This window comes from Callorhinus ursinus, unplaced genomic scaffold (assembly GCF_003265705.2).
Source record: "Callorhinus ursinus isolate GAN/ISIS: 27379988/994484 unplaced genomic scaffold, GSC_fseal_2.0 scaffold36, whole genome shotgun sequence".
NCBI classification, from domain to species: Eukaryota; Metazoa; Chordata; class Mammalia; order Carnivora; family Otariidae; genus Callorhinus; species Callorhinus ursinus.
Genome location: NW_027397098.1, coordinates 2324671 through 2343839, shown reverse-complemented (window position 1 = coordinate 2343839; position 19169 = coordinate 2324671). Strand labels below are relative to the sequence as shown.

At 44.8% G+C, this 19169-nt stretch overlaps 1 protein-coding gene across 4 annotated transcripts in view; it reads right to left on the bottom strand.

The window, feature by feature from the left end:
• NMT2 (N-myristoyltransferase 2) overlaps positions 1-18246 on the bottom strand; it is a 61709-nt gene extending 43463 nt beyond the window's left edge. For 2 of the 4 annotated variants that reach the window (XM_073879878.1, XM_073879877.1), the window contains exon 1: positions 18035-18246. In XM_073879878.1, coding sequence (XP_073735979.1) covers positions 18035-18144 — 110 coding nt within the window. In that variant the 5' untranslated portion in view covers positions 18145-18246. The remainder of the gene's footprint in view (positions 1-18034) is intronic. The other 2 variants (XM_025853553.2, XM_073879879.1) reach the window with 2 other exon arrangements.
• Between the last annotated feature and the right edge of the window lie 923 nt (positions 18247-19169).

The following is a 19169-nucleotide window of genomic DNA, read 5'->3' as shown; positions in this document are numbered from 1 at the left end:
TGGTAGGATGATGTCAAGGCCTTTGTAGACCAAGAGCTGGGGATGGCGGCCTACCTACAGCTGGCCTCCTGCAGACCAGGAGGAGCGTGCGACACACAGAGATGTCACGGCCCCCCGGGTAGGAGAGATGCTGCTGGGGCCTCAAGATAATAAAGAAGAAGCCCTGCTCATGAAGACTCTTCTTGGAAATCCGGTGAGGAAAAACTGACTCAGACTCTCGGGGCTCAAAACTAAATCCTGAACCACAGTTTAGCCATGGAAATCACGCAGCCCTTTTATAAAGATCTCTTGGTTCTTTAAGAACAGAAGTTGCACTTCCTACTTCCCCAAGAATTCATATGAAAGATTCATAGTGGAAAGCCTCTCAGTTTTCCTACCCCAGGAAGGACAGGTACTTCTGTCTGTGCCTACAGAGACTCTTTGGCATATTCAAACCCCATTTATCCTTCAAAGGTTAACCAATAAACTTCTCAGCCATGGAGATGGCAAATATTTAATATGTACATCCGGCAAATCTCTTCAAAGAAATATTCAAGGATTCTATAGACAGGACTTAATGGAATGAACAAAGGAATACAGCCATGCAAACATTTTGCAGATGCTCCAGGATAAACAAGTGGGGCAGAGATTGCTGGCTGACTACAAAATCCATCTTCCCTTTCTTTCCGGCCTCACAACGAGACCACGTTTTCCAGCTCGCTCCCCGTCAGGTATGGCCATGTGACCAGGTTCTAGCCAGTGGGATGGGAGTAGGAGTGAGGTCTGCCCCTTCCTGCTGGCCCAGAGACCCTCTTGGGCGTTCTCCCCACTCCTTCCCATGTGCTGATGGGATGCAGGCATAGGATGAGACAAAAGAGAATGGGAGAGCCACACATTGGGAGAACACTAGGCTCTGATTGACAGAATGAAGGAAAAGTCTTCTTGCCACCCATCTGAACGCCTTCCCGCAGGTGTCATATGAAGGAAATTTTCATTGAGTTAAGCAAATTACACATGAGAGTCTACTTGATACAGCAGCTTAGCCTATCATAACTTATACATTAATCTTAAGGGTGACATCAAAAGAATTCAATTTAGGGCATGTGAATCCCCAAAATAACAATTTTAGATTTCACAGGATTCCACCAGAGATCATTTAGTTCCTCCCTGCAAAAACCATTAACAGTTTGATGCTTTGTTTTATAAATTTTTCCCCTTGATTTACTATTTCTGCAAAGAAAACAATGGGATTATAGATAAGCTTTGTTATATTTTCATGCATTTTTGTAAAGTGTCTATAATAATTACGATGCCTAAAATGGTCAAGAACAAAGACTCTGGAAGAGGTTTCAAGATGGCAGCATAAAAAGATACTGAGCTCACCTCCTTCCACAGACACAACACATCTACATCTGTATACAGAAAGGGGCCTAGAAACTGGATGAACACAGCCACCACAACAGGGACGGCACCAGAGTGTACAGAAGAGGGAGAGATATGGTCTCACTGAGGAGGAAAAACCCACCACACCCCAGCCATAGGGTTCCAGCCAGGAGGGGCCCTAGCTATAAGAAAATTTTCCCTAAGGAGCAAGAGATTTGAGCTCCAAACCAGGCATGCCAACTTAGATCCTACATGGGAGAGACAAGCCCCTAAAATACCTGGATTTGAAAACCAAAAGGGAGTACATTCAGGAAAACTACAGACCTGTAGGGAAAGAAAAACCCACTCTTAAAGGGCTTGCACACAGACTCACTAAACCAGAAAATGAGTGCAAAAGCTCCAGATAGAAAAGTACATAGATTATAGGTAAAGGAGACCCATTTACTAATCTGGAGTGCCTCTCAGACAGGCAGGAGGCAGCTGGGCCTCTCCCCAAGGACCGAGACACTGGTGTCAGTCATTTTTGCTGTCTCATTCAGCCATGCTGATCCTGGCACCAGTGGGCACCATTTTGGAATTGTTCCTCTAGACTGCTAAAGCCAGGAGGCATGTTCTGCTAAGAGCCCGGGACAACCCTGTTCCTCCTTGAACCCCACAGCAGACAGGCTGATAACCCTGCCCACCAGCACACCCACAGCAGTCTGGGCAGGGCCTCACAACCACCAGGCTGGGCGCCAGCCCTGCCCAGCAGTAAGCCCCCACCAGTGGAAGCCCAGCCACAGCACAGGGGCGATGCCCAATGAACTTGAGAGAACAATGGGTGAACACAGTAAGAACTTCAACAAAGAGCTATAAAACAAGATAAAAAAACAACAGTCAGAGCTGAAGAATACAGTTAACTGAAACGAAAAGCACACTAGAGGGAATCAACGGCAGATGAGAGGATGCAGAACAGATCTGCAAACTGGGTAGTGGAAGCACCCAAACTGAACAGCAAAAAGAAAAAAGAATTTCAAAAAAGGAAGACAGTTTAAGGGACCTCTAGGACAACATCAGGCATACTAACGTTCACATTACAGAGGTGCCAGAAGAAGGCAGAGGGAAGGGGGCAAAATACTTATTTGAAAAGTAACAGCTGAAAACTTCCCTAGCCTGGCAACGGAAACAGACATCCAGGTCCAGGAAGCACACAGAGTTCCAAAAAAAGATAATCCCAAGGAGATCTACAATAAGACACATTATATTTAACATGTCAAAAATTAAAGAGAGAATCTTAAAAGCAGAAGGAGCAAGTCAACAGTTACATAGAAGGGAGCCCCCATTAAGACCATAAGCTGATTTTTTGACATAAACTTTGCAGGCTAGAGGGAGTGGCACAATATATTCAAAGGGCTGAAAGGAAAAAATTTACAACCAAGAATACTCTACCCAGCAAGATTATCATTCAGAATTAAAGGGAAGATAAAGGGTTTCCCAGGGAAGGAAAAGCTAAAGGAGTTCATCACCACTAAACAGCTTTATAAGAAATATTAAAGGGACTTCTTAAAGTAAAAAAGAAAAAGCCAAAACTAGAAATAGAAAAAATATATCAAAAAAAAAAAATCTCACTAGTAAAGACATCCATATAGTGGTATATAGAACCCAAAAGGTAGTGGATCAATCACTTACAAAGCTAGTCTGAAGATTAAAAGACAAAAGCAGTAAAATTAAACATATCTACAATGATTAGTTAAGAAATTCACAAAATTAAAAGACGTAAAATATGGCATCAAAAACATAAAATGTGGGTGGCGTGGGAGTTAAAAGGTAGAATGCATCTAAACTTAAACACCAACTTAAGACAGACTGCTATGTATATAGGCAGTTATATATGAACCTCACAGTAACCACAAACCAAAAACCTACCTAATAAAAGTGCAAAAAATAAAGAGAAAGGAATCCAACCACAACACTAAAGAACAATCACAAAGAAGAGAGCAAGAGAAGAAACAAACAAGAACTACAAAAACAACAAAAAAACAGTAAACCAAACAGCAATAAATTCGTACCTATTGATAATTACTTGAGATGTAAATGGACTAAATGCTCCAGGAAAAAAGACACAGGGTGACTGAGTGGATAAAAAATAGATTCATCTGTATGCTGCCTATGAGAGACTCACTTCAGACCTAAAGGCACACACAGACTGAAAGTGAAGGGATGGGAAAAGATAGTCCATGCAAACAGAAATGAAAATAAAGCTAGCAACACTGGTATCAGACAAAATATACTTTAAATCAAAGTCTGTAACACCAGACAAAGAAGGGCATTACATGATGATCAAAGGATCAAGCCAACAAAAAGATGTAACACTTGTAAATACCTATGCACCCAATATCGGAGCACCTGAATACACAAAGGAAGTATTAACAGACACAAAGGGAGAAACTGCCAGTAATACAGTAATAGTAGGGAACTTTAACATTCTACTTAGATCATCCAGACAGAAAACTAATAAGCACAGTGGCCTTAAACCACACGTTAGACCAGATGGACTTAATGGATATATACAGAACATTCCATCCAAAAACAGCAGAATACACATTCTTCCAGGGGTTTGAAATCTCCAACTTTGTTTTTGCTCAAGATTGCTTTGAATATCTGGGGTCTTTTGTGGTCCATACAAATTTTAGGATTATTTGTTCTAGTTCTGTGAAAAATGCCCCTGGAGGGTAAAAATGCCATTGGTATTTTGATAGGGATTGCGTTTAGATTGCTTTGGGCAGTTATGGACATTTTAACAATATTAAGTCTTCCAATCCATGGGCCCGGTATATCTTTTTATTTATTTGTGTCCTCTCCCATCTTTTTCATTAATGTCTTACAGTTTTCAGAGTACAGATCTTTCACCTTCTTGGTTAAATTTATTCTTGGGTATCTTAAGCTTTCTCAATGGAATATTACTCAGCCATTAAAAAGAATGAAATCTTGCCATTTGTGACAACCTAGATAGCCCTGGAGGGTGTATGTTAAGTGAAATTAATCAGACAGAGAAAGACAAATACTGTAAGCTTTATATGTGGAACCTAAAAAAAACAAAACAAAACAAACAAATAAAACAAAACTGAAACAGACTTATAGATATAGAGAATAAACTGAGGGTTACCAGAGAGGAGGTGGGTGGGTGGGGGGGATGGACAATCTTCCAGTTATAAATAAGGCACGGGGTTATAATGTCTGGCACAGGGAACACAGTCAATAATGTCATAACAATTTTGTACAGCGATAGATGGTAACTAGATTTATCGCAGTGACCATTTTGGGTTTTTTGTTTGGTTGTTGTTGTTTTTAAAAGGTTTTATTTATTTATTTGTGAGAGAGAGAGAGAGAGAGCAAGCAAGAGAGCACGAGCACAAGCAGGGGGAACGGCAGGGGGACAGAGAAATAGGCACCCTCCTAAGCAGGGAGCCCGATGCGGGGCTCGATCCCAGGACCCTGGGATCAGGACCTGAGCTGAAGGCAGACGCTTAACCGACTGAGCCACCCAGGCGTCCTGCAGTGACCATCTTGTAATATATTTAAATACTGAATCATTATGTTGCATGTGAACTGTTCTTCAATGAAAAGAAAAAAAAGGAATAAATAGGGGTGATCTCAAAAGCACAAACCACAAATAAAAGGCAATAACCTGACTACCTCAAAGTTAAATATTTTGTGGCAAACCGATTAAAAAATTTTAAGCCACAGAATGAGGCAAGATATTCATAAAACACCTGATAAAATGATAAAATACTATTAATAGCCAGAATACACAAAAAGCTCTTTTCCCCTTTACATTGTGTCTCCAGCACAGCATAGAGAGATAACCTACCATCCTGGCCAGGAATGCAGGCATTAGCCAGGGTCTGGTTTTGAATTCTGGCTCCACTACTTCCTAGCTGTGTGACCTGGAATGTATTACCTTCACCTGTCTGTGCGTCAGTGTCCACAGCTGTGAAAGGACAGAGTTTCCAATAGACACTATTAGAAAAACTGCGAGGACAAAACCAGTTACTACGTGTAAGAACTTGGGACATAGCTGGCACACAGAAATCACTCAACCCATGTTAGCTATTAATATGACTGCCCTGCATTACCTTTTCTCGTGACCCACTGGTAGCTAAGTTATATATTCATTTCTCTTCCTCTAGCCAGGGCCTCAGGTCCACGCAACAGCATTTTCCTCTGTGTTCTTAGCATTTCAAACAGTGTCTGCCATACCAAAGGTCCTCAATAAATATTTGCTGGGTGAATGCGAAATCAATAAAAAAAAAATCAATGAGAAAAAGACAAAAGACTGACAGAAGAATGGGCCACGAATGAGCGCGGCTTGAAGCGGAATCTCTAACAGCCAAAAGAGTCGTGACAAGCAAGATGTGCCGCCTCACTGGCAGTAAGGGATATGAAAAGAAAACCACCTCAGAGTCTACCCTTTGTCGGCTGGTTTGTCCAACATCTGTAAGTCTGATGACAGCAGAAGAATGTGAGGGAAAGGAACCCTCACATGGATAACAATCTGGCAGGAGCTGCCATCACGGCCCATGAGGCAGTGGCCTGACCCCGCCAGGCGCTGCGCTGAGCCCCTCACAGACGTCAGCCTTGTACGCAGTCACAGCTTGTAAGGCAGGTGCTATCGTGACTGTTCTTGTCGATTTACGGACGAGGAAACGGAAATACAGAGCAGTTCCGTCCCTTGCTGAGAGTCACGGGGCAAGGAGTGGCCGAGCCAGGAGCCGAGTGCGGCCGGACTGGCTCCAGAGCACGAGCAGTTGCTACACCAGCCTGCCTCCCGTCTGCGCCTCGCCACGGGCTGGGCGTCTTTTGAGACAGATGTTGGCAACATTTAGCTCTTCTTTGGTCAACTGCCCATTCATGATCTCTGGGCACTTTTTAGCAGCCTATTTGAGTCATAACAGATGTTTAGCGCTGCGTGTGTTACGGCTGGGACACCACATCCCTTTACGAGATGGAAAGGCACTACAAGGGACAAAGTCTGCGCCCAGGTTTTGATACAGTTTATGAACAACAGTAAAGGTGATGCAAAGGTGCTTCACAGTGCCCTGCGGACAGGCAGCTGTAGGAAGTCGGCCACGGCAGAGGCAAGTGCTCCCGGGGCGTGGGCCACACACTCTCCTTGTGCTGGATCCGGGCACCCATCGCTCATAAGCTGATCACGTGGCCACCCAGTTCAATAATGGACTTGACCTACAGTTCAGGTTCGCAAGGCAGCCTGTTGCCAGTGGCTCATCGGTACAATTCCAGTAATGACTTCTTCGCCCTTTTTCTCCCCAGGTGGAACCCACAGTCCAGAGCAGGAAGCCACCCTTCCCAGGTGTCACCATCTGGCTTTGTGATGGCCTGACCTAAAGTAAGATTTCTGCCACCTCTTCGGTTCGGTGGCTTCATCCCTTCCCCAGCACATCCCTCTCCTCATGGGGCTGACGCAGGAAATCTAGGTCAGGGGTTCTCCAAAGCCACATGTTCTCTGACCAAAGCTGTTAAGTCATGGACAAGCCTTTGAAAGGCTTGAAGCTCAAAGATGCCCCCAAGTTTATCGCCAGTGAAGGTCAGAGATTATTATAAAGGCCAGCCAAGGAGGCTGGTGGCTACAGTGACTAAGACCATAATGTTCGGTAGAGGTCATGGTGGGACCAGCCAACAATTTCAATATTTACACAGGTGTCAGAAGCAGAGGGTGGCTAGCTCTGGGCAGTGGCTTCCACAAGCCCTAGGTTCAACCCAGGCCTAGCTGAGCAGAAGAACCTGGATGACTCCCTTTGCTAGCTTCTGATCAACAGTTTGCTAACCAATCCCCCTTTTTTGGATACTTGGTTGCTTGTAAGTTTTCAGTTGTTTCAACTCTTACCGTAAAGTCAATGTGGGAAAACGTGTCTTACCTCTTTAGTCTTCTCTTTCCACAATCACTTCAGTATTATCAAACAATTTTGGTGCCTACTTGCCATTAAACCCACTTCTAATAAGAGTTGATGTTAATTATAATAAGATTTTATCAATATGCATTGGATAGAAACTAGCCTAGTGTGAATTAGTTTGTGAAGTTAAGACTTGTCTTGGCAGATAGTCCAAGATCAGAATAAAGGAGAAAATATTTAAAATGTAAATGAAAATTTTTAATGCATCTTTAAGTTCATTATATACAATTAAAAGACTAAGTGCAAACTGTTCAGCTATATAACAAACAAATTTCTTAGAGGCTTACTTCTTTGCTTCTTAGGCAAAAGTGTTCCTAAGGATGAAATGATGAACACAACAAGTGGGAAAAACATTTTTTAAAGGCTTAAGGGAGCTGGCAGAGTATACCTTTCAAGACAGTCCAAATTAGTGAAAAATCACCTATTTCCTATAGTCTTCTCTCACCCATTCCCATGATGTTTTTCTGACAGAACTGATATACACTAGCTCCTACTTACACGATTTTTTTCATTTCTGACCTTTCAGAGGCAAATAGTTAACAAATCAAAAATAAGTATTTTCCCTGGCTGAGATTCATTTCAATAATGGATTAGCATTATTATATTTAATATTAATGCATCCGCAAAGCATCGACATGCTTTTCGAATGATATTCCTATTTCTAAATGCACTTACATATCAAAGTTTCATTTTCTACTTCCTCTTTTCTATATCCCAATGCTGATCACGGACCGAGTCAACCCTCTCATTACAGGAACATTCCATAAGTACAGGAAATCCTTGTGGTTACAGAGTGTGGCAAAATAGTATGCTTTTCCCCCTGAGAAAAATCCCGTGAAGAAGTGAGGGGCAACATCTGTATGGTGTGGGAGGAATGACGCCAGTATAGGAGGAGTGACGGGGCCGCCATAGCAACAGGTTATCAGTCATCACCTGGAATCCAAAAAGTGAACTTGGAAGTTCTCAAACACAGAAGGATATGACCTCCCCAGCCCAGAAGGCAGCTAAACACAGTCCACTTTGGGATGGTAGAGGAAAGAAATAAGGAAATTTTTTAAAAAGCACAGAGACACCCCAGAGCTCAGAGAAATTAAACTGAGGGTTAGTGACAGAAGTTTCTCGATCCCTGGTTTAATACTAATTTCAATACACCGCATGGCGTCCCTAAAACTTTAGCAGAAAAAGATTCTAAAATATTTGTTAAGAAATATTTTGGAGAAGTGATATACATACAAGGATACTAATTTCAGCGCTGTTTACTAGCACAAAGACAGGACACCACCTGAGGATCTATTCACAGGGGACAAGTGAAAGAAATACTGGTACACCCAGTCAATGACATAACGCACAGTCTTTTATTTTTTTTATTATGTTATGTTAATCACCATACATGACATCATTAGTTTTTGATGTAGGGTTCCATGATTCATTGTTTGTGTATAACACCCAGGGCTCCATGCAGAATGACGCACAGCCTTTTAAAAAATGAAGTTGGTCTGGGACGCCGGGGTGGCTCAGTCGGTGAAGCGTCTGCCTTCGGCTCAGGTCATGATCCCAGGGTCCTGGAATCGAGTCCCGCATCGGGCTCCCTGCTCCACAGGGAACCTGCTTCTCCCTCTGCCTGCCTTTCATGCTCTTTCACTCTCTCTCTCTCTCTCAAATAAAAAAATCTTTAAAAAAAAATGAGGTTGGTCTGTGTGGTCTGATATGCATACTGATTTCAGTACCAGCGCAAGGACACACAAGCGTGTGCGCAAACGCACGCACACCATGTCCTTCACCACGGGAAGGACGGGCCACGACCCGTCAACAGCGGCTGCTCCTGAAGAGGGATACTCTGTGCTGGGGGAATAAGAGTCACTTCTCACTGGATACCCCCTGGTGCCTTGTGAATTTTGTAACCATATGCTCATTCTACGTATTCAAAATATTTTTTATTTTTTAAAGATTTTATTTATCTTTTGACAGAGAGAGACACAGCGAGAGAGGAAACACAAGCAGGGGGAGAGGGAGAAGCAGGCTTCCCACCAAGCAGGGAGCCCGATGTGGGGCTTGATCCCAGGACCCTGGGATCATGACCTGAGCTGAAGGCAGACGCTTAACGACTGAGCCACCCAGGCGCCCCTATTCAAAATATTTTTTAATCTAAAAAACTAAGGCGGATAAAAAAGCCAAAGCTAATATACAGATGTTATATTAGTTAGCATATAGGTCGGGCTGCTGGGGGGTAACGTCCCAAGTAACAGAGCATCTGACACAAGAGCTCCCTTCATGCTCATGAATCTCGGCTTGCCCCATAGGTAAGTTCTAGAAGACGGGCCAGGCTTCCTCTACTTTGTTCGCTGCCATCCCCAGGACGTCTGCTGGGTTCAGCTGGTCCAAGGCAACTTCGTACCATGTGCACATCCCGGCCGCTGGGAGGGGAGGGAAACACCCCAGGTGGCCAGAAAAGAGGCATTGCTTTGGAAGAAGGGGCCCACCTGCAGCCTCGGCACGAGAGCCCAACAGCAGACTGAGTAGACGAGGAGGCTCCACAGAGCCGTAGGATGGACTCGGAGCGGGCCAGGATGTGCACGGCACATCAAACGACAGGAATTTCCAGGACAATGGGAAGAGTATATTTGCATTTTTGTAAATATACATGCATAGGAAAATGTACACATGTACATATGAATTATATATATGAAATACGTATATATATATGAAAATGTATATATAAATACACCAAGGCATTGCTTGTTGCTACATTCTGACATCCTACATTAAAAATGATGTGCTTTTGCAAAAAAGAATTTTTTTAAAAAAAACTTCATTTGGAAAAACAAAAAAGAACGCTGCTTTCATTGGTTCTTTCTTCAGTTTCTATAAAATGTTAATAAACACCCAAAAGACAGTAAAGAACAAGTATCCCTACATCCCCCACCCCACCCCCCAATAAACAACAAACAAATGAAGAGACTATGGAAAATTATATTAAGTGAATCACCATCTTTCTCGGGAACGTACTACATGAACTTGAACACTGAATGAACTCAGCCCATGGGAATAAAGGAGCCCATATTTCGTGTGTGTGTGTGTGCGCGCGTGTGTGTGCGTGTGTGTTGAAGCCAGTAACAGAAAAGAGAAACTGTAAAGTTTAAATCCCAGCTCCGCTTGGGACCCCCACCGGGTGATCTGTGCCCTGGATTTTCTCCTGCGGCTTGGGGAGCGAGTTACAGGAACTCAAAACACCCACAAAAGCACGACCCGCTCAAGGGCCAAACAGGCCGGGCGGTGGAGCTGGGGAACCAGTGGGCTCACGTGGACTCCTCCCGCAGGGCTGTCCTCCCGAAATGCTCAACACCCGATTCCCGAGCCCGTTTTGCTTCCTATAGGAAAGTCGCTGTGGAGACTTGACCGAAGGCAGTGCTGGGAGGTGGATGGCACCAGGGGAAGGAGGCCACAGTGGGGCTGCTCCAGAGCTTGGTCTAGAACGGAGACGAGACTACCATGAAACAGGCATGGAAGAAAAAAGATGTCACTGCAAAATACTGATGCTCTCATTAAAATTAGTCCTTGAACAGACCTGAAGAGAAATTCAAGAGTGCTCTCTCTAATCAAGTTGCAGTATTTTTTTAAACAAGGAAATGTATTCATTTATTTTCAAATCAATTGACGTTTCCTGTACTCATTACACTGGTGAATTCTGACTCTAGAGGTGCTCGAGTTGGCCATTAAAGGGCGAGGAGCTTGAAACACTATCAAATTACTCTTGACTGATTTACGGTTCATGCAGTTTAGTGCGGGGGTGAGAGTTTACGGTCAGGTGGCAAGAGGCCCAGGACCTAAGTGTGAATCTGAGATGCGGCCTGAACAGGTTCTTTAAACTTGGAAAAAAAACCCGTCTCCTCCTTTGTGGCTGCAAAGGTTCAACAGGAAAAATGTATACACAAAGCAGGAAGAGCCTACCAGAAGTTCAGAAAATTAGCCATTATTTTACCACGTTGGGGTCTAGACAGCATAGAAACCAAGTGTGAATCTACGGCCCATGTCCTTTCAGTTAGAATTAGGAAAAAAAAAATGCTTCACGTATTCCTCATGCACATAGGGGGAAACTTTCTAAATCAGAAATTAATTTGTCAGTGGAGATTCAGAGCCACTGGCATCCATTCAACAAACCTTTGTTAAGCCACTGCCGTGTTCCACGCACCAGATATGGCAAAGGTCAGAGCCTGCAAGCAGACGGGGGACACACGGTGGTGCCCTGCTGACATGTTTTGAGGTACCAGTCTTGGGGGTACAGGACCACAGCTCCCCCTGTGGTGGCCAGGGCTATAGGGCCTTTCACAGGGGTGATCACCTTGGGTGGAAGTCTTCATGAAAAAACGGACGCTGGGGCCCGACCTTGAATTTGGAGGAGGGGTTGGGGGTGGGAAGATTAGAGAACACCCTGGGAGGGAGAGTGGACTCCCAAGAACATGCGGGAAGCCGTGGCCTATGAAGGGGCACGGACACGAACTAAATCCCTTCGGTGAGCAGTGATGTCTGACGTTGAGTTGGAAGTCGCAATAATCAAGCCTCTCCCCTCACCATCCACAAAACCCTCTGTCAGTGGTGTGCACGGGAGCCTGACATTAGTGACTCTCGGGGGCCAGGGGATGACAGACAACTAACCGACTCAGTGTCTAAGGTCTGAGGAGAAAGGAGAAAGGAGTTGAAAGCGTTCGGAGCTAGTGATGGGGAAGATGGAGGGAACACGGGCAGCGGGGGGACCGTGAAAGCCTCAGTCCCAAAAAAATCTCCATCCCTCTGTCTCAGCTTGAGCCACTCTGGTTAGATAGTAAAGAAAAGTGTGATTGTAGAATGTAAAAGGATGCAGAAGCCCTCGGGTTATAGAGAGACAGAGAGAAACTTCTAGACTAAAAACAAGTCAAAACACAGAAAAGAGTGAGGTTTCCTATATAACAAAGAAGCAGACTGGCAGAGCATCTGTGCCACTAAATGCTAGATGATAATAAATCGTTTGCGGAGTTTGGAGAAAAATGATTATTATAGAATTACCCGCATGCCCAGACTATGGTTTACGCATGAGGACAAAAGAAAGGCATCTTCAGACATACAAGAATTCAGAAAACAGATCACCTGCATATGCTAATAAAAAAAAAATTAATCAAGGGGCACCTGGGTGGCTCAGTCGTTAAGCGTCTGCCTTCGGCTCAGGTCATGATCCCAGGCTCCTGGGATCAAGCCCCACATCGGGCTCCCTGCTCGGCGGGAAGCCTGCTTCTCCCTCTCCCACTCCCCCTGCTTGTGTTCCCTCTCTCGCTGTGTCTCCCTCTGTCAAATAAATCAATAAAATCTTAAAAAAAAATTTAAGCAAGAAAGTACTCAAAAAAGAAGGCATGGTTTACAAGGAACAGTGATAAGCAACAAAAACAGGGGAGTCTAAGAAGTTTTTGACAATATGGCTGTGAATATAATGTAACAGTTAAGAAGAAAGTTTTAATGGGATACAAGGGCAAAAATAAAAGAAGCCACATGGAATTAAAATTCCAGACTATTCCAACAAAACCCAGGACACGTAAAGGAAGAAGTTAAAATATCCTACATGTTTTGTTTTGTTCAATGGTAGAATATTTTGAATAACGGTTAATTTTTAACATTGATAGAAGTACAGATAAAAACATGCTTGTTCGAAATTTAAAGATGATTCCCGGGGGGGTGGGGGGGTGGAAATAGGGTATAGAACTTCTAAACCGCTAGAGGGAAGAAATGAAAAATATTTTGCGAAGACAAGAGAAGAACAAAGAAGTATTTGGAGTACCACAAAAACTTCTAAAAGTCAAAAGCAGGATATGATCTGAGCTGTCCAATCTGATACACACTACCCAGAAAGGGCTTGTTACATTTAAATTAATTAAAATGAAATAAGACTTAAAATTCAGTTCCTTAGTGACACTAACCACCTTTCATGTAGCTAGTGACCTCTGTAATGGACATTTCCATCACTGCAGAAAGTTCTAGCAGACAACACTAATAGTGAAAAATACAAGATAACAAATAAGTCCATGTAAAGTTTGATCTTATTAATATTAAATATGCAATTTTTAATATATATTAAAATATTAGTTGATTAAACTGTCAGTAGTGGTTTCTCTAGCAAATAATAGGACCAGGGGCCTTCCACTCCTTACACACTTTATTGTTTGAATTTTTAATAAAGCATATTTTACTCTTAAAACGCGTAAAAGTCAGAAACATATTTTCAAATACAGTAACAAAAAAACCCAACTGACCAACCTTTTTCTTGAACTTACTCGGTACAGAATTTGGTTCTAATCCCTGAGTTAACTGAGCAACTGACTTTAACTCATATATATTTACTGTGGGCACTTGTGTTAATAAACAATTTCAACACAACATAGAGTGTGTCCCACACCTAGAAATTTTCCAGAGTTTAGCTAAGTTTCTGGAAAAAGTCTGTTTTGGGGCCTGGCCCAAGGGTGATACCACATTTCAGATGCAAGTCTGAGCAGACATTTGATGATTTCAAACTGTATTTCTTGAATTGAGGGAGTTCCTTGGGCATAAGCTGTTAACACACCTTTCCATTTAGATTTACACAGTTGATAAACATCAAATTTCAGAAAGGGCAGCTCTGAATGATCCTCTGGAAAAATTCCCACAGTCGGTCTCAACAATACACAGATAAAGCCAGAAAGAACAAGACACTATATGGAGAGTAACTTCAATCCGCGCCCCACCCCCCATACTGGGTGTGGGAGAAGAGAGGTTATGTTCTTTGTTAAAAGAATTCCAAAATTTTAATCCTTACCAAATACCAGATCTTTAATTTTTCTAAGAAAAAAAAATGTTTTTTTAATGTCTCACAATAACCCTTAAATACTAAAACTATTTCATATCTACCCCAGGGAATAATTTGGTCATTTATCTGCCAACAACAGCATATTCATATATGCTTATTTTACCCCCTGTGTAAATATTCTTGGTAGCTGCCTTCTATATTCCACCACAGTGAATACTGAGGAAAAAGCTCTTAGTAGGAAAGAGATGAAAAACAACAATCTGCCTAGGATATTTTTTTCTTTCTTTCTTTCTTTTTTTTTTTTGCATTCTGAAAGTCAGTGTTGGTAAAGCCAGGAAAGAGATTTGGTTTTGTGCCAACCTGAACACTAATTTTATTTGGGGCCAAAAGTGTGACCCTGCTTCCAACACTGGACGGTAAGTATGCTTCATGTGGGTGGTAGGCCGAATACGAGGTAATTACCACTATCCAATGTATTTTACAAATGGAGAAAAGATGTCAGCTTAGCATATCCTTCAACAATCTGCCCCATCCTCCCTGTTTCCCCAAATCCCTTTCGAAGAAAGAAACCCACCGTCAAACTGAGGTAAGTATTAAAGATCCTTGTGTATTTCCCTAACCTCAAACCCACCTGGGAAAATTCCAGGGAAAGTCACCCTATAGGTAACCTCTTTAGTACCAGAGCCACCCCCAACGGAACAGAAATCTTCAGCAATCTGGACTATTTCTAATAATTCACACAGAAAGCTGGATTGAGGTTCATTTTTATCCACGTAGAAAGTCTTGCTAAGAAACTAATAGTATAAACGTGATTACCTTAAAACTTTGAATTTGCTTGAAAGTTTTCAAGTTCCCTCCAAACTCTTTACAAGGACCGAGTTACTTGCCCTAATTGTAAATCCTGTGTTTAAGGGAGTTGTTTAAACAACCTTTCTAGGTAATTGTCTATTAGTCTTTTCACTGAGCATAAAACATATTTCATTCATGGGCTTGAAGCATTATCCACAAAAATGAATTAGTCCATAAGGAAAATTCTATGAAAATGAAAGAAAAGCATACTATGCAATAATCTTTACATATTGGTGGCAAAATGATCTAATTTGGTAACTTCCTCTTATCCAAGTTTCTAGTTGCAACTTAGTATGTCTAAAATGAGTGGTAAATACATGACAGTTAACCCTTGAACAGCGTGGGTGTTAGGGGCTCGGACGGCCCACGGAGTCAGAAATCTTTGTATAACTTTTGATTTCCCCAAAGCTTAACTACTAATAGCATAGTGTTGACCAGAAGCCTTACCAATAACATAGAGTCGATTAACAAATATTGTGTATGTTATACATATTATATACTGTATTCTTATGATAAAGTAACATAGAGAAAGGAAAATATTAAGAAAATCATAAGGAAAATACATTTATAGTACTGTGCTGTATTATTTATGGGGGAAAAAATCACATATAATTGGACCCATGCAGTTCAAGCCAGTGTTGCTCAAGGGTCATCTGCATACTCAATCGTGGGGTAAATTAATTCCTTCAGGCCACAAGGGTACTACTTAGTAAATTATTGCTTTGTGCACTGACCCATACCTAGCAGCCTCAAAGCAGTAATTCATCATTAAAAGGTAAAGTGTTTACCTACTCACTCCTCCAAAGGCTCTTTATTCGTCACTTAATTTAAACCAGTAGAGAATGAAAAGGCCGTGCATAGAAAAGAGGAGTCTTTCAAATTTTAACATCTACAAACCGGAGCCACGCAAGAAAAAAAATCTAGGTTTCTACTGGGCCACATCATCAGTACACAAGCCAAAACAAAACACAATTACCCACAAACTTGGCACATGCCATCTAAATTCAAATCCAAAAAAGCAGTAACTCGAAGTTTTACTGATCTCCTCCTAACAGACTACAAAGAAATCCATTCTATCACTCTCTTCCCACTAGAAGTTGTTATATTATCTGCTCTTGGTTAAAACACTTCAGTCCACTGGGCACCTCTAAATGGTGAGTAACCGTGCTCACATACAATATGTGGATGTCTAACACTGAAAATCTCTGCAGAGGACACAGAGATGCCTCTGGGTGCTGATCTGGAAACTTCAAGCAGCCTATGTGTGGCAAGGCTTCCTGGGCCAGCCCCCAGATCAGTGCAAACACAAATGAGTACTTCTCTGTAGCATGAATGTTCTGGACTGTGTAAGCAAGGAGGTACAAACCAAGCCTTCAAAAGAATGAATAATAAACAGAGATTACAGTGGAGGAGACAGAAGTCCAGGGTCTCGCCATAAAGATCATGGACAGTTATCTGGGAAGTTATTTGGGTAATCCATCACATTTCATGTGGGCCCTGGGCCCATTCTAGCAAAAATGTGATTGTCTCGAAAGCATATTTATATGTAGCTGGCTATGACAGGCAAATTTCTATCCCTGCATAGACAGAACTCAGGCTCAGATTTCTGTCGAATTTCCTTTCCTCTTAAAAAAAAATATTCTAGACTTGAATTGTAACATTCGGTACTTGCAGCTGCCACCAAAGTATTATTCACTGCAAAAATATAAAAAGCAACTTGCAAATGGGAGAAACATTTAGTCAGCTTTTCCTTTTCTTGATCTCTTTTAATATTTTATAACACATGAAAGCTCAGTAAAAGTTCCTTTCTTAAACAAATCTTCAAGCAGACGTTAAATAGAATGTAAATGCTTTACACTTTAAATCATCAATCATTTAAAGAATCCTCTCCATGAACTGAATAAATAAGCCATCTGTGACGAAGGCCTCCCTATCATGTTTTCAAGCTGACCCACTTCTTCATCAGTCACCATGGTTTGCAAAAATCTCACATCTAAGGGGCAGCAATAAGTGCTCTGGACCAGCGAAATAGTTTGAATCCAACGGGGTAAAAGGGGAGTGCAAACACCACCTTTAAGGACACCAGTCTTATTTTAAATGACCGGCCCCCTCCCAGACTCTAAAAACAGAACTTCAATACCCTTAACCGGAAGCAATCTTTTCTCCAAAGGGAGAGCAAATCAAGTCTCCGGGGGAGAAAAGGGAGCCAGTGAAAAGGAGTAAGAAGAAACCTGATCAGGTGCTAAAACGCTCGGTGCAGCTGGCTTTGGAGATCAAACACCCGTTTTGCAAGCAAGATCTGTTCAGATCTCCAAAGCCTGAGCCCAAATCAGCAGACCCGTCCTGCTTCAGAGAGCCCTGCAGGCACGCGGGGCAGTGGCAAATTCGCGCGTCCCCAGGAGCGGCGCGGTCCGGGACCCCCGGCGCCCCCAGCCCCGCTCCGCGCGGGGCGGGCCGGGGGCCGCGGCCGGCAAGCACAACTTTCCGCAGTTCCCCGCCACCCGCGCGCAAACGACCCCGCGCAAATCTAAAACCACTCCCCCCACCAGCTCCCTTTTTTTTTTTTTTTTTTCTGGAGGCGGGGGCGGCTGGGGGAGGGGTGGGAGGGGTGGGAGGGTCTGGAAGGACTTAAGGAGAGGATGACAAGGAGCCGAGGAGGACGACTTCCCACAAACGCGGCCGCCACAAAGGGACGGGGGCTGCGCCTCCCCTCGGTCCCGCCGAGTCGCACGCGGGCCAGGACGGCGCGTCGCACCCTCGGGCCGGGGCCGGGCGCAGGCGGAGGCGGAGGCGGAGGCGGAGGCGGGGACGAGCAGGGGCCGGCCGGCCGCGCGGCAGGTGACAGCGGCGTCGCCGGTCCCCGCACCGGGGCCCCGCGCCTCCCCGCCCACCCGGGGCCTCGCCTCCGCCGCGCCGCGCAGGAGCCGCGGGAGCCGGACCTCCGCAGGTCTGGGGACCGCCCGCCCCCTCCGAGCGGCCCCGGCCCCGCCCGCGCCCCCGGCCCCGGCGTCCGAGCGCAACCCGCGCCGCGCGCTGTCCCCGCGCCCCGTGCCGCCCGCGCGCCTACCCTTTGGCGTGCTCCGTCTCCTCCTCATTGTCCCCGTCTATCCCGCACGTGTCCTGGTCGTCCAGCTCCAGGCTCTGCTGGCTGGCCGCAGACTCGCTGTCCTCCGCCATCGCGGCGGCGCGGGCTGGGGAGGCGGCGCTCGGGGCCGCGGGCGTGGGGGACCAGCGCGGCGGCGGCGCGAGCAGCTCCCCCTAGTGCCGCCCGCCGTCTCCTCCGAGCCAGGAGCGCGGGCGCGGTGCCCGCCAGCCCCGCCCGGCCTGGGCCCTCCCACCGCGGCTGGGGCGGGGAAGGGTCGGCGCGCCTCGCGGCGCCTGCGAGCTGGGAGGAGGGGCCGTGCCAGGCAGGGGAGCGGAGCGGCGGGGAGCGGAGGGGAGGGCGAGGGACGGGGCGGGGTGGTCGCGAGCCGGTGGGGCGGGCGGTGGGGCCGGGCCCTGCCACCCGAGCCTGCACCGAGCCTCGGCCCGTGCTGGTCTCTGAATGCGGCCACAGTCTCCAAATCCTCGAGTCTTCATTTTGGAACACAGGCCAGGCGATTTTACACCTCTACAGGTTACGAAGCGCTTTTAACCATTGCAGGGATCTTTTACTCAAGAGGAGGCGTGCCAAGGCCCATGATTTCTAGAAGCCTCCCACACATACACATACACTCCTTTAAAAATTCCATTTCTTGTATCTGTCTATAAAATCAAAGGCAAAGTCAAAACAGAGGGCTTCCCACCTCCCCACCTCCCCACCTCCCCATTCCAAATAGACTGGCAGCCCGAAAACTTAACAGAAAAATTTTGAGCTGTCCTGTTTTCCGTGGACATCACAGGCAGGCGGCTCAGAGCAGAACCATCTTAGGGGAATTGGGGGAATGTTGTCCATGACGCTGGGGGATCGGACAGTGTCAAGTACGACACTTTGGCTTTGCTCCGTCAAAGTCATAGCCTACACCTCCAAGCAGAACTATAGGGTCTTCTGGCCGAAACCCTCTGTGTCGCCCCGAGGAGGGAAAGGACCCGCTGCATGGATTGCCAAATAAAAGGCAGGTCAGGTTCAGGCTCTTATTTGCTGTTGCATTCTGTACACAGCAGCCCTGCCTTTGCTTTCCTGTTAACTGTTGGTGTTCAAAAGTCCTGCCCGACCACGGGAA